The sequence below is a fragment of the Ictalurus punctatus genome, chromosome 9 (assembly GCF_001660625.3).
Source record: "Ictalurus punctatus breed USDA103 chromosome 9, Coco_2.0, whole genome shotgun sequence".
Lineage (NCBI taxonomy): Eukaryota > Metazoa > Chordata > Actinopteri > Siluriformes > Ictaluridae > Ictalurus > Ictalurus punctatus.
Genome location: NC_030424.2, coordinates 18,850,700 through 18,865,593, shown reverse-complemented (window position 1 = coordinate 18,865,593; position 14,894 = coordinate 18,850,700). Strand labels below are relative to the sequence as shown.

General features: G+C 38.2%; 2 protein-coding genes across 2 annotated transcripts; both read left to right on the top strand.

Moving 5' to 3' along the window:
- Nucleotides 1–92: 92 nt before the first annotated feature.
- si:dkeyp-110a12.4 (pancreatic secretory granule membrane major glycoprotein GP2) lies at nucleotides 93–5,823 on the top strand. Its single transcript, XM_017476982.3, has 9 exons — nucleotides 93–1,067; nucleotides 1,402–1,490; nucleotides 1,599–1,703; nucleotides 2,933–3,093; nucleotides 3,379–3,514; nucleotides 4,141–4,235; nucleotides 4,608–4,776; nucleotides 4,982–5,096; nucleotides 5,209–5,823. The coding sequence occupies exons 1-9, from the start codon at nucleotides 989–991 to the stop codon at nucleotides 5,379–5,381; spliced, it is 1,122 nt and encodes a 373-aa protein (XP_017332471.1). The 5' UTR covers nucleotides 93–988; the 3' UTR covers nucleotides 5,382–5,823.
- Nucleotides 5,824–6,028: 205 nt separating this feature from the next.
- Nucleotides 6,029–13,221, top strand: fbxo30a (F-box protein 30a). The gene is made up of 3 exons (XM_017476981.3): nucleotides 6,029–6,179; nucleotides 8,568–10,692; nucleotides 11,200–13,221. The coding sequence occupies exons 2-3, from the start codon at nucleotides 8,623–8,625 to the stop codon at nucleotides 11,401–11,403; spliced, it is 2,274 nt and encodes a 757-aa protein (XP_017332470.1). The 5' UTR covers nucleotides 6,029–6,179; nucleotides 8,568–8,622; the 3' UTR covers nucleotides 11,404–13,221.
- Nucleotides 13,222–14,894: the final 1,673 nt, after the last annotated feature.

Genomic DNA, 14,894 nt, shown 5'->3' with positions numbered 1-14,894 from the left:
TGCTTCACTTCAGGTTTTTTTTTTTTTTTTTTTTTTTTTTTTAAATCTAAAATATTTTTAGGTTGTATGATTTATATTTTTTTTAATACATAAGCAAGGATCCCCTTTGATGAAGCCAGAGCTTTATAGATGGTTCTTTGAAAACACAGATTTTTCCAAATACGTTAATCACATCTCTTAAAGAAAAATGCCTGACCATAAGTTAGCATTATTAGAAGCATCTCTAAACTGAATGTCGGTAAGATAAACTACTACCCATCCCTCCCTCCTGCTCTCAGTCTTGTTTCCAGGATTGTTGCTTTATGTAGTGGAATGATGTGATTTATCATGTTTCAAGGAGTACAAAGTCATGTAGTTTCTAGCAGTGTTTGTTTTACTTTGATAGAATTACTGGTCGTGCCACATTCTGTCTGTCTGTGTGATTTTACGGTCACCAGCTCCTCAGCCAGTGTGGCAGTGAACTGCCCTTGACTTAATGACAGGACTTCTTTTCATGCAAAAGAGTGGGATTCCTGAAACAGTAAAACTTTAGTCATGTCCTTTAAAAACCTTGCAGACAAAAGCGTGAGGCATAACGGGATACCACCCTGCAACTCTCCATTCTTTTTATATGATGAACAGACTCCCTATTGGCCAGCGGTTTGGGGCATGGTTGTAAGGTGTCTGCTAAGTGGTCTGTCAGGAGTATTTTCAGTCTTATGGCCCTAAATCTACATGGTCTGTGTTACCTTGGATTCCCCTTAGCATGCCCTATTCATGTGTGGAATCTCATTGTTGGTGTGGACATCAATTCAAGCTGGTGTTTTTAAGAGCAGAGGGAGGCTCCTACTTCATTAGAGCTGTTTTTCGAAGGCTGGGTTTAGTGCAAGCGCAACATCTGCAGCTGGTTTAGGGTGAATAGGTTAGACGATTCACAAATTTAGGGAAAACTGAGATTTGGTGTCAAAGTGTACCTGTAAAGAAGGCAAATTGAGTAAATTCTTTAAAAATGACACCTGCTTCACTGACCATCTGGTGTCTCCTCACAATTTGGATGCTAATCCCAGATGTGCATCTCGAGGAAGAGGGTGAGATTGTTTTTTTGTTTTGTTTTTTTACAAACTAAATCTGAATCATTTAAGTGCTCATATTGAATATTTTTGCAAAGTAATTCAGTTTTATATAATGAAAGTTAGATAATGGGGTGAGTTTGTAGGTCACAGACTAATCCTTAGACTTTCCAATTCCAGATTAGAAACGCATTTACAGTTGTAAACCAAATTCCAGATTATGTCTTATTTGTAATGACCACTTCAACAAATGCATATATAACATATGCAAAGTAAATAAAATAAGGGGAACTGTGTGAATAATGAACATGCACCTGTTGCAGTACTAAATGAACTTTTTCCCCACAAATAGAGCTTAATGAAACTGTCATATGTACCAATGAGCAGATACAAGTGACCATTCCAAGTGCTTTTTTTCTCAGCAAGGACCCCCCTGTTTATGTACGTATGTACCTCCTCAAATAATATATTAATGTCTTTTAATAGTTGTAGTCATTTTCATTCCTTATGTGTGGTGGATATTAAAACCATGTTTTCTTCCTAATCCAGATTTGGGATTTGCATCTAAATGACCCAGAGTGTCGTGGCTCTGAGGTTGGGGACGACTATGTCTTCACTATCAAGACTAATCTTACCGATTGTGGCACCATCATGGTAAGCTCTCAGTTAATATATCATTTATTCTTTATAAAGGAAAGCTGTGAAAGAGCTATATTTTCAATACATTTGTAAAAGTGTAGATACTGCAGATAGGGTCTTTTGAATTTGGAACAATACTATTCATTTAGTTCAGTTATAAATGTTGTTTCTTCCTTTGAGTTTGTTGATTAGTATGGTGCATTTGATTGTTGCTGTTATCTCATGTTCAGTTCTTTGCATTATATGTGACAAATATTGTAATTTAGAGAAGAAAATAATATATTTTGAGAAGCAAAACATAAAATCCTGATTAATGCACGTGTATCATATGCTAATATGGTGGCTTTGTTTTCCCTGGACTAATTGTTTCATAATATGCAGAGGGGGAATGAGCAAGTGTTGCTTCTTTCCCTTCAAACTGGATGGCTAGAGTGCTTTCAGAGCTTGAAGGGGAGGGCTAGTAGCCATTCTGCTTTAAATTACCTTGATTTATATGTAAATGATGAATGTGTTTTCAACAGCAGTGAATAGGCTGACCATAATTCAGTGTCACACTTTGTACTCCCTCTTTTATTCCTTCCCTAGACCATCTCATACAGTTGTAACATTACCTGGAGGATGGGTTTCGCCGTGGCAGGATATAAATCTGCACTTGAGAGTATGAGTATCATTGAGAGGCTCAATCCGAATTGTAAAGCCAGCAAAAGGTTTACGTGTGTGTATGTGTGTGCGCGCGCGCGCGCGCGTGCCTGCCTGATGGAGAGGAGCAGTGTTAGGCTTAGAAGGCTTTTTCTCATACTGTTACTGGAAAGTGTATGACATTAGAAATTTTTGGATGAGACATTAACATGAAAAACCTTTTACTTTTGTACCAAAACACATATATACATAAAATCTGTTGACAGGTTTGCAAATAAGAGCAAAACTTCTCATTGGTCAGTCTACCACCAATATTAATCTAAAACAAATACCAACAAAGCTATTACATTCCCTGAAAAGTAGGAATTAGATGGGAGGGTTTGTTGTTATGGTGAAGGAATAGTTTACAGACATGCAATAAAACTGCTGGACAGGGGAGGAGATTAGTCTGTCCATTTCCGTAGAAAAAAGGCTGCTTCCTTTTATTTCTCACTCTTCTTACAACTATCTATATAAATGGACTGAATCCTAACTATATTTTACTGTTTGTGGATGTGATGTGATGTTTTGTTTTGTTTTGTTTTGTTTCGTTTTTGTTTTTCTAGGCATCGGATGAGGCTTACATCATGTTCACCAACACCATTCTTAATAATAATACAGACATCATCACTAGAAGCTACGTCAACATTACATTTGGATGTCGCTACCCAGCAAACTACGTGGTCCAGCAGCCTAACGGAGAAAATATGATCCGCGTGGACATCAGGTGAATTCTTTAAGGACACAATCATGCAAACAATGTTGTTTATTCCGTCTGAAGCTCCTTGTATCCAGACCATAGCATGCATATAATAAATAATAAATATTTAATTATTGCTATTTGTTTAGGCTTAAATGGCACTGAAATTTAGACTCATTTACTTGTTTTTCTTGCTGAACAAAAGAAGTAACCAATGGTAACTATGAGGATTATCTGAAGTGTTTATGACAATATCCACTGAGTGTCCTTCAGCGTGCTTCAGGAGGCCTTTTAACATTCTCTTATCTGCAGGACGATCACTCTGGACACAGAAGATGGAAATTTCTCAGTGTCCATGATGCTTTATAAAGATGAGGACTTTGAGGACAAATGGACCACTGTTCCCTCTCTAATGCTTGATGATAACATCTATGTAAAAGTTTTCATGGTTTGTATAAAAATAAGATGGAAGTCTTGTAGTAAATTATCAGCTATTGTGAATCTTCAAAGAGGCTATTCGATTTCTTTCTTTTTTGTGGCACCTGGGACCCAATTCAAATGAGCTTTTCTGTTGAATATTGCATTGCAGTTGTATGAATAATGATAAGCCTCCTTTTCCCCACTTCAGTGTAATTGTCTGGGTAATACAACACTGTCTGTGATTTAGTGAAAGTTGGCCATTGTTTATCACAGACATCTGTCCCTGTTAAAGACTTTCTGCCTTGTCCTATGTAGATACCTCACACGTAACATCTTAAATATTTAAGGAATTTTTGTCTATTGTAGATACCTCTAACTTTTCTTAAATATTTAAAACTTTGTTAGCGTCTAATTAAATCACAAATCGCTAAATGAATGTCTGACTCAATACAATGTTCCTTGTAGATTAGACTAATTCATTCAATAAGTCATCTCACATGAGCAAATCTGAATCCAGTGATTCCATGTTTACTTTACCAGACCCTTGGCTGATACTCTTGTTTACTCTCAGCCTTGTGGGAAATCTGATGACTGCTTGGAACAGTGTTTGCTCAATAAGTTATTGACAGGACTGTTTGGAATCTCACCATACAGATACCAGCTAATCTCATGCTCCGAGTGGAGAGATGCTGGGCCACACCGTACCATGATCCATACAGCAACATTCAGTACACTTTCATCAAGAACAGGTTTGTGTACATATGTAACGTGTCTGTTCTGACCTGTTTTGTTTTGGTCAGAAGACCTGTTGCAAAGGGAGCTGATAACAAAACAACATGTATGACTCATGTTCCTGTGACTCTCATTTCACCACAACAGCTGTGCCTGCCTAGTTCTGATTTGTCTTCCTTCACAACTTAAAATATGCTGCCATTGACATCTGCCAAGATAAACTGTCTCTTAGGCCATATGTTTGTATGCATTATGTCAGTATATAATACTATTATAATATACAGCTCACAGTATATATTACTGAGTAAAGCCACTACTTTTTCTCATAAAAAAAGAATAAAATGCACATGGAGTCTTTTTTTTTTTTTTTTTTTTTTTTTTGTCCTTAGCTGTCCAGTGCTGACCAATTACCAGACTCTGGCTGTGATGAAGAATGGACGAGGCCCAGAAGCTCTATTCAGGATCCAAATGTTTAAGTTTGTAGGCAGCTCCTACAGAGACATCTTCCTCCACTGTAACGTCCAGATCTGCCACAGCAGTACAGGAGCATGCCGGCCTGTGAGATCCCACTCTTTATGCCACTCTCAAATCACATGTTCTACCTTCACAAACACTACAAAAGCTATTTCAAATATGCAATTTGTAGTAGTAGATGAAATTAAAAGAATTTACTAATTAAACCAGCTTTATATGCAAGCCAACTGAAATCACACCATTAACACATAATTTTCCTTCTTTTTTCTCTTATATGGTGATACCACAGAACTGCTCCACTGAGGATGCATCAGCACGCACACGCAGAGACGTTGCACTGTCCCACACTGTGTCCTATGGACCAATAAAAAGACGTGAGGTTCACTCTGACAAAAGCATTCTGAGTAAGTTTTATCTGCACTAAACAGTGTTTACAGTTCCATAGAGGTGCATGTGATTTTGATCACTAAGTCAGTACTTTCCTACTGTATCCAATGACAAACAACTCTGCTCTAGATGTAAGTGTGCCCTCAGTGGAAACCTTTGTGCTTGGAGGTCTGTTGGTGGTCCTGCTGCTCATCACTGGTGTGTTTGGGAGGCTATGGCTCAAAACCAGACGGTCTTATCCTACCCAAGAGGCCCAACTCACCCTGTCCAACATCCACCACATCTCAGAAGTGGCCAGCTAAGCTTGGGTCCACAAGGAAATACCTCTCTTACACATGCACACAGACACAAAATTAAATATGTATTCTGTACAGTGAGCATTAGAGTTATAGGATGTTGTTTTAATGAACTACATAAATAGGTTTAGTATATACAGTATATATGTTTCATTGAAAAGGCTTTGTTTTAGATGTGCATTTATTTTTATTATTCTTTAATCTGTTGCTTTTTTTGCTGTCAAATATGGCTAGGGAAATGAAGAAATTTAAAATACAAGAACTTTCATATACTTATTTGTTTGTGTTTTATTTATTTTTCTGTTTGTTTGTTTGTTTGTTTGTTTATGACACTCTATATTTAATTTATGCTATAAATTCTGGAATGTAAATTCAGTCCCTGGGTTACTAACTCTTTTCCCTTATATTAAATCTCATTCTCCTTATATTAAAATGGAATTTCACAACATTTGGTAAAAAAAAATTTTTTTTATTTTTTATTTTTTCAATCGGGCTATTATAATGTTTATTCTGAGGCTTGTGGCAGTTTGTTGATGTCCCACAACAGGTGTACTGACTCATTAAAAACGCTTGTTGCCTTGCCGAGGCAGAGCTTCATCGGGGGGCGTTGCACAAGCGACACAAACCCCGCCCATATATACATATTCAATAGTTTTAAAGTATCAACCGGTCAGTGTAAATAAACACGAGAAGCGACAGACAAAAGTAGTAAACTGTAAATAATACTTTTTCATTTTGTGTAATTATAAAAGTGTTTTGAACTTCACAGTCATTAATTAAAAGTACGTCTGCCATCCTGTCGTGGTAAGTAACATTACTTGAACACTAACTCATTTTGTCTGACTAACTTGTTAGCTAGCTAACGCTGTTAGCCACATGTTGTTGAGGAAATGGCCAGGCTGCTAGTCCTCTCAGTGCCTGTTAGCAAGCACCGGCTAAGATCTCCATGAGACCATGATGGCATAATGATTTTACCGAACAACATTAGTATCAAAATGATATCTAAATGATGTGTTTCTATTGTCTGTATGTGGCGCTCCGCTGGTATATTGGCTAGCTGTCTTGCTTATTGAATGTCACAAGTGCTTTATATAAACAGACTTCTGTGCTAAAATTAGTTAGCATGGGTAGCGTTGGCTGCGGTCTTTCTGGATAATAACTCCTATGTAATTAATAATACCGGAGATAATGTGTCGTGTTAACGGTTAAATCATGTACGAATAAAGACGTAACTGGCTTTAATGACTGTTTATTGCAGTGTATTGGTACAACGCAGATAGACAGCAGCTGGCTAGATGCATAATTTGCTTAGTCAGTCAGTGGTTTAACTCGCATGCTGACATGAGCTTGTGTTTGGTTTTACTGTGTAACAGGTCAGATGAAAATTCTCAGGGTTTATAGAATAACCGGTGACATTTTGGTTAAAGCAACCTGCATATAATTTTGGTGTCGAAATAAAGTCGCCTGAACCGACGTGTTCCCGAGCAGTAAGTTTCGCAATGTTTATCCACTGCTGCAGTCACGTGTTGTGTTGAGAGACAAGATGTGGAACAAATACATTTCCAGTACAAAGCTGTGTGAATACCTGCTCTGTGATTATTCAGACTGGAATAAAACATAAGAAGGGAGATGTCTAAGTTTCAGCTGCATTTAGGAAACTGTACACAAATTGAAGTTTGTTTATATTCAGGACAAAAAAAAAAGAAGATTTGATTCATGGCAAGTGAATTAATAATGGTTAAGATATCACTAGGCTTTTATCTTAATAGATTTGGGACACGGTTGTGTATTAGTTTAAAAGAGTGTAAGTTACAATATAAAGTTATAAAGTATGGATGCTTGTGGGTCTGAAGCAAGTTTCCCAAAATTGGGATTATGGGGTAAAACATGCCACGAGTCATGGGGCCGGTTAAGCCTCTATGTCCTGAGTTCGGTAAGACACCCTTCACGGCCAGATTAAGTTGGTAAAGGATTTCAAGTAAATAATTTTGTGTAAATAGCTGTTAAAGCCTTTTAGAGTTTGTTAGCAAGGTTAGAATCCTGCATTCATATCATATGGGGAATAATCATAGACACGGAGGAAAACCATTGACCTCTGAGTGAGAATTATGAATCAGAATTTTGAGTGCTTTGTGACAGCCTTTATTTTGTTTTATTTTTTTCTTCAACCAAACCTGGTAGTGAGGCAACTGACTACATAAACATGCCGGGTGTCCTAGAAAATAAAGAATGAATTACAGCTGATAAATCGCACCACCTGCTTCAGTTCTGTTAAAGATTTAATAGCAATGTTTAATACAAACATAGCTACATGCAAATAGAGCTAATGCTAGACAAAACTTCAACCACCCTTTTTGATCTAGTCAACAGCATTCCAGTCGGAATAACGAGAGGTTTTCCAGTCCTCCCAGATTGTCTAACATGATGCATCATAAAATTATAAAATCACAACTAGAAGTATAAACTTGTAACTGTTGGTAACTACTTGAAAGAAATACACACTTATTTTGCACAAAACAATCAGTCTAGGAAGACTAATCAATACTAGGAAGGGCACTCGGCTCTTCAAATTAAGTGCCTATGAAGCTACTTGGGATATCGATGACAGATTTTACTTGGATCATAAGATCAAGCTACATAGCGATAAGAAAACTAATAAATTTAAAAAATGATTATTTTATTAGTTTGTTAATTAATCAGTTAATAAGGGAACCCCCCTGCGTAATTTTTTTTTCTGCTTCTGGGCTCTTAAACCTTTGGCACATTGATCAGTCAGTGCTCTAATTTACATGGTATCTCAGTTATGAACGTAATCAGATTCAGCTTATGGGTAATGATCCATGCCGTGCCACACTGTCTGGTGGAAAAGCACTGTTATGCAGCCTCACGTATAGGGAGGTGAGTGTTTTTCATTGAAAGCTGTAGCTGCCCTTCTATAACAGTGTGTTTGAAAATAAAAGGTCATGTTTCCACTGTGCAAGAGGCAATGTGACTGTGCAACCTAAGAGGTGTTGCTGTTGTGAAATGGTATCACACAGACCTTCAGTAAACATAGGCTGCAGCATACTAGAGGAATTCTAGCTAGCTATCCATCCATCTTATAGATCAGAAGGAACTTTAAAACATGAATAAAGTCAACTCAATATTTCGTGACTTGTTCTTATTCAGGTTCTCTTTATCTCGTCTTTGCAGGTAGATCCTGAGGCAAAGCTGTACTGAAAACCTCTTGCTATAGTTAATATATGTAATGGAGGAGTTACACATTCATTGCCAGAATTGTGTGAACAGAAGATGCATGGTAAGATTAGAGACTGGTGTTTCGTGTGACCTCATGGGCTGTCCTCTTGTGTGTGGGGCAGTTTTCCACTCGTGCAAAGCAGATGAGCACCGTTTGCTATGTCCATATGAAAGAGTGCCTTGCCTAAATAGTGGTTTTGGATGCCCCTTCACTATTGCCCGAATGAAAATGGCACAGCACCTGGGAATATGTCCAGCCAGTGTTGTTTGCTGCACCATGGAATGGAACAGATGGCCTGTTAGCTATGCTGATCGTAAATCCTACGAAAACTTGAGCAAGGAAGTTTATGACGTTGAACAGCTAGATATGGCATTGGCCCTACAAGATCAGCGGATGTTACTCGAGTCTCTCAAAGTGACTACCACTGTGGCAAAAACAGTGGCTGAACAAAATGAGGAAAACGAAAGGTTAAACTCTAGTATAGAAGAAGTAGACTTGAAGAATGGACTAATAGAAATGGATGGGGAGACATACGATGAACTTTACAAGGCGTCAGTGGAAACCAGCAGAAATTTAGCAGCAGCTTTGGACATTCTCAGCAGTGCAAACAAAGGTATTGACCTGATCATGGAAAATCTCAGTGGTAAGAATGTAGACAACAATATGGCTTGTCACAGTGGTAAAAACGGGGATCATTGTTCAAAAGAAGATCAAATTGAGCTAATGAGGGAAAGTGACACAGATTCAGAGTGTGAGTTGGGAGCTGTAGGTGGAGTCGACTGTGCTTTCCCAGTTGATTTTGATGAAGATGAGAGTGAGAGGAGGGAGCAAAGTGCACTTGATGAGCCTTCTGATGAAGAGGAGGAAATAAATGGCAATGTGAATGTTGATGGACATGGATTTTTCAATGTAGAGGATAATCAAAATAATTTCAGACTTGAAATGCATGTGGAGAGACCTGTGGTAAAATTCAACCGCTTTGCAGATGTCAGGCCAATGATGCCTTATCATTCCATGCCCACTGTAGCACGGCAAGCAGAGATGGCCCATTCACCCCAGTTCCCGCTACCTCCACCCATACCTCTGCCTGATTTAGTGCAGAACAATGTTTTACACCAACTGCCTGTTGAAATTGAGGACCGGTGGCTGGAGCGCAAGTTGCAGAACCTTCAAATGCTTAGAGGTATGAGTGTGTTTACATGTAACGGGCGGAAGAATGTTCTGTCCAGTCCGTATTTTTTCCGGGCTAAGATGGAAGATAAGGCAGTGGACACTTCTGACCTAGAGGTTGTGGACGATCCAATATGCCTTCATGGCATCGACTTGATCACTGCTGCCTTGCTCTTCTGCCTCGGTGACTCTCCAGGAGGTAGAGGCATTTCGGACAGCCGTTTTGTGGATGGGTATCGAATTGACTTTGGCACACAGACTTTTTCCTTTCCCTCTGCTATACTGGCCACCAGCACCATGGTGGGTGACATCGCCTCAGCATCTGCCTGTGATCATGCCAGCCCTCAGCTGTCCAACCCCAGCCCATTCCACACACTCAGACTGGACCTGGTGCTGGAGTGTGTTGCTCGTTACCAGACCAAGCAACGCTCTATGTTCACATTTGTGTGTGGGCAACTGTTTCGCAGGGATGAGTTCTCCTCCCATTTTAAAAACGTCCATGGGGACATCCATGCTGGGCTCAATGGCTGGATGGAGCACCGGTGCCCTTTGGCATTCTATGGTTGCACTTACTCCCAGAGGAGGTTCTGCCCCTCTGTGCAGGGTTCTAGAATTATTCACGACCGGCACCTGGGCTCGTTTGGTGTGCAGTCTGACTTAGCTGAACGTCCAGATAAAGTTCAGCGCCACAATCTTTCCCACTGTGACCATCTCACCAGCTTACCCTTTGAGCTATTGCAGCATGTTGCAAGCTTTTTGGATGGTTTTAGTTTGTGCCAGCTGTCCAGAGTGTCCAGTACCATGAGGGACGTTTGTGCTAGTCTGCTAAAATCGCGTGGTATGGTGGTCTTGCTTTGGGCGAAGACAAGACGTACAGATGGATCTTTCTCATGGCAGATTCATGACAAGGCAAGTTATTTTTATATACATATATAAATACAGGGCGTCCCAAAAGTCTCCACACATAGGGGACTATTTATGCCAGCACCAGGTTGGTTGTGCCTTCGACAGTGGATGTTTGTGGACGTCCACTTCTTGGTTGGTCTGCAACATTCCCAGTCTTTTTTAATGTGTTAATAAGTTTGGCAATGGTGTTGTGTGTGATGTACTTGTCATGTTTCATGTTAAAGTCCGTCTCAACCTTGCGACAGTTTCCTGATCCAGCCATGAGAACGATTTTAGTATGTTCTTTTGCCAAAGGCATTCTTAAAAGCTATCTGGAAAAAAAAATCTAATATAAACTAAGTATGAAAACTTTTGGAAGTCATTTTGTTAATTTTCTCTATAGACGGAGACTTTTGGGACACTCTGTATAATAGTCTGAGAAAGTAGAATTCATGTTATAATTTCTAAGTAGGATTATTCTTGTATAACAGAAGACTAATAAAGTGTTTTCCCTCTGCATGTGGAGCTTAGGTATGGAGATTTAGCACAGCCTTTGGAACAGTGACTGAGTGGAAATTTGCCAATATTTCCAGTATGGCTGACCACCTAAAGACGTGCAAGTTCAACACGGTGGACCGTCGAGAGGAGGCCGTCCCTCTGCCATGCATGAGTCACACCAGAGAACTGACTAAAGAAGGTCGCTCAGTGTGCTCCATGCTCAGGCCAGTCTTATAGGCCGAGCATAAAAGAAAAGAAGTGTTCTGCTGTAATGGTTTTCAGTGTGACAGATGAGTGGAAAGTTTTCATTTTACAATACTGGGGTTAGATTTTGTTACTGTGTAGTATCATAGGAAGTAAATTAAGTACGTGCATAGTTATTTGCATTGAATTTTCTAATAAAACATGCTGGGTTTATTATTGTTATTTTATATTCACTTGTACAGAAGGACAAAACATATATTTTTAGGTCTATTTTAATGCATCTTTGCTTACAGGCATGTCCCTTTAGGATAGAAACACAGTGCAAAGATAAAAGGTGATCAGAAATAATTGATTTAGGAATGTAATCCTGTTATCATTTGTTTTCAGCATGTTTGTAACTACAGACAGTTTAACAAAACAGTTTTTGGTTTTTAGATATACAATATGTAGCACTTTACAAAAGAACATTGAAGTTTACTTTGGAAAAATCTAATCGACTGTCACTAAAACTTGTAATGTTTTGATGCTAAGTCATTAGTGTCATTGTTCACTGTGGTTATAAATGTACACAAATGTTTTGCATAAAGCAGTGTATATACACTCACACTCCACTTTATTAGAAACACCTGCACACTCATGCAATTATGCATTAAACAAATCAGGTTGCGGAAGCACAGTGCATAGAATCATGCAGAGACAGGACCAAGATTGGACCACTGAAGATGTTTTTGGGTTATTTTCTGCACTGTTCTGTGAAAACACGAGAGACTGTTGTGCTAAAAAAAAAATTCAGAAGATGTGAAATATTGAAATACTCGGACCAGCCTGTCTGACACCAGCAACAATGCCATGGTCAAAGGCATGGAGATCACATTTTTTCCCCCAATTCTGATGTTTGATGTGAACATGAACTGAGTCTAGTGACATGTATCTGCATGATTTTATGCATTACACCGCTTCCACACAGTTGGCTGATCGGATAATTTCAAGACTGTACAGGTGTTCCTATTAAAGTGGCCTGCATCTCTTTTTTTTCTTTTCTTTTTTTTGACAAAATGAGCCGTAATGAAAGCCTGCTGGACAGGTCTAAAACGTCTGCTATTTAGTTAGTAAAAAGGTTATTTATCGGACAAATCACTAAACACACATGATCAACACATTTCCAAGCGTTCCTCTAATGTCTCTCAGGGTTCTAAAGCTGAAAAAGTGAACAAGAATGAACAGCTTAAAGAAAGAAACGTGATGTGAAGTCATAACTGTACTTGCATATTTAATGTCCAGTGCATAAGGCAAGAGGGGCTTTACGGTTACTGGGGTGTCAGTATTAAATATAGTTCAAAATGAAGAAAACTGGTATATTTTGGTAGAAAGAATGTTTTCACTTGATCGGTTTTGATTTGAGGAGGCTGATAACATCAGTCTGAGGAATTTGATATTGAACAGTTGAAATTATTGAAACATTATTGAGCAATATAAACATTGAAACATTTTGTTTGACATCCCTATTTATAAGCTTTTTTTTTTTAATGAAATAGTTGAAGTGTGCACATTTTGAAGCCAATTGTGTATTAAAACAAGAATTCAGATTGGTTGCCAATAGATTTGCATGGCTTAGCATTTTTGTCTTAAATTTTGGGTATTGATTATTTTTGGTATGGACAAAACATTTTCTAGCATTATATTGAACATTGACGTGATAATCCGATAGCAAATTGGCTGCACTTTTATGGAGATCATCTGATCATTTCTAACTCCTTATGCATGTGATGATTATTGCTGGAAATAACAGCTTTTATTTTTGTGTATCATGTAAAACGTTTTTTGAATACACTTATTAAATGCATAACAATGGTGCTGATTCCAGGTTTATTTAAGTGGGAAAACTGTTAATATCAACTGTAAGAAGTTGTCTAATCTATAATAATCTATGTTATGAGCTAAAGTACTTAATTCGAGCTATCAAGCCTATGGCCTACATTAGATTGGGTGTTTGTACTCAAAAACTTTCTATCCAAAAACAAAAACATTTCTCAATTTACTTATACCTATTAATTATTGATTTTAGAGTATTTAAAACGAGCCCAGTACTTAAAGTCTAGTGAAAATTGTTAATATACTGTAGGGTGTGAAAACTTTTGATTGGCATGGTTAGGGTCCTCAACATCAAGGGTGTTAATGAAGGGTAGTGTCTAGTTAAAAACTATTTAGCCGAGTAAAATTAAGGGTGAGTTTGGCAGTCACGTGACGAACACTCAGGTTTGAGAAAATACTGTGTGAATACTGCAGGATAATACATAAAAGCAGTGTTTCTTTATCACCACTAGGTGGCAGTAGCTGTTTTTGATTCATTTTCGCACTTTATAATCTAACTCGCAATCTAGTTAACAAGGCTTTCAGGAGTTAAATCAGCAATGACAAAACTGAGAAATCAATATAGTATGCAGGTATGTGGCCTTTCAAACTTCTGTGTGACCTCCAAAATAAACAGAAGCGGTTGCTTCATGTACACAACGCTGTATTGAGCAGAATGTCAAGGAGAGCAGTGGGCCAGTGTGCATCTATTAATATCAGGTTACATAATTAAACTCTTAATTGATGAGGCATGAACTTGGAACATTTTAATGGTTGCCATGGGGCTCTCAAATTCTGAATACAACTCCTTTATTATATGTTCTTCAGAAATAGGATTGAATTTTTAAAAAAATAAATTGAGAAAAGGTCAGGGTCTCTTACTTGGAATAACATTACCCAGCTGTAATAAGCCTTCTTCTGTCTGAAAAGGGCATTCTGCTTGATATAGGTTCAAAACCTTTTTCAAAACTCTTTGACAGTGCTAGGGCTAAATATGATATTTAGACTGTTAGTCGTCAATAGATTGATTAATCCATTGGACAGGCTGACCGAATACGTGATGCATGATGAGCCCTTGCAATTTCATCTGCTCAGGTGACTCACTAAAATTAGTTTGTGGAGCATCATGTGTCAGAGCTTGCTTGGCTTATAAACACAATATACATTTTCTAATTGGATTTCCTTTAAACAAGCATGAGGATTGTGAGTCATTCCACTGCTTAAGATGAGACATATTTTTCTTTTTGACAACGAGAATCCGCTGGCTTTCTTATTCAGCATCAGTCCAACAACATATCCTCCAAATGACCGCTGAGTTAATAAATACTAACCTCCGCAAACTTTATAAAAAATAAATAAATAAAATAAATAAAAAAGCTTTTTGGCTCTTCTAACTCTGAACTCTAACTGACGATGTAGGACAATTTTATGTGTAAACATGATGTTCTGACTATTTCTTATTTGTATATTATTTTATATACATTTTATACAATTCAAATCATTTTAGAATTCATTTTACATTATGCGGGGCACATTTGCCATTTGCACCTCGGGGGTTTAGGGTTCAGTTCCCGCCACTGCTCTGTGTGCGTGGAGTTTGCATGTTCTCTCCTGGGTTCTCTGGTTTCCTCCTCCAATCTAAACACAATCATTGTAGTCTGATTGGCATCTCT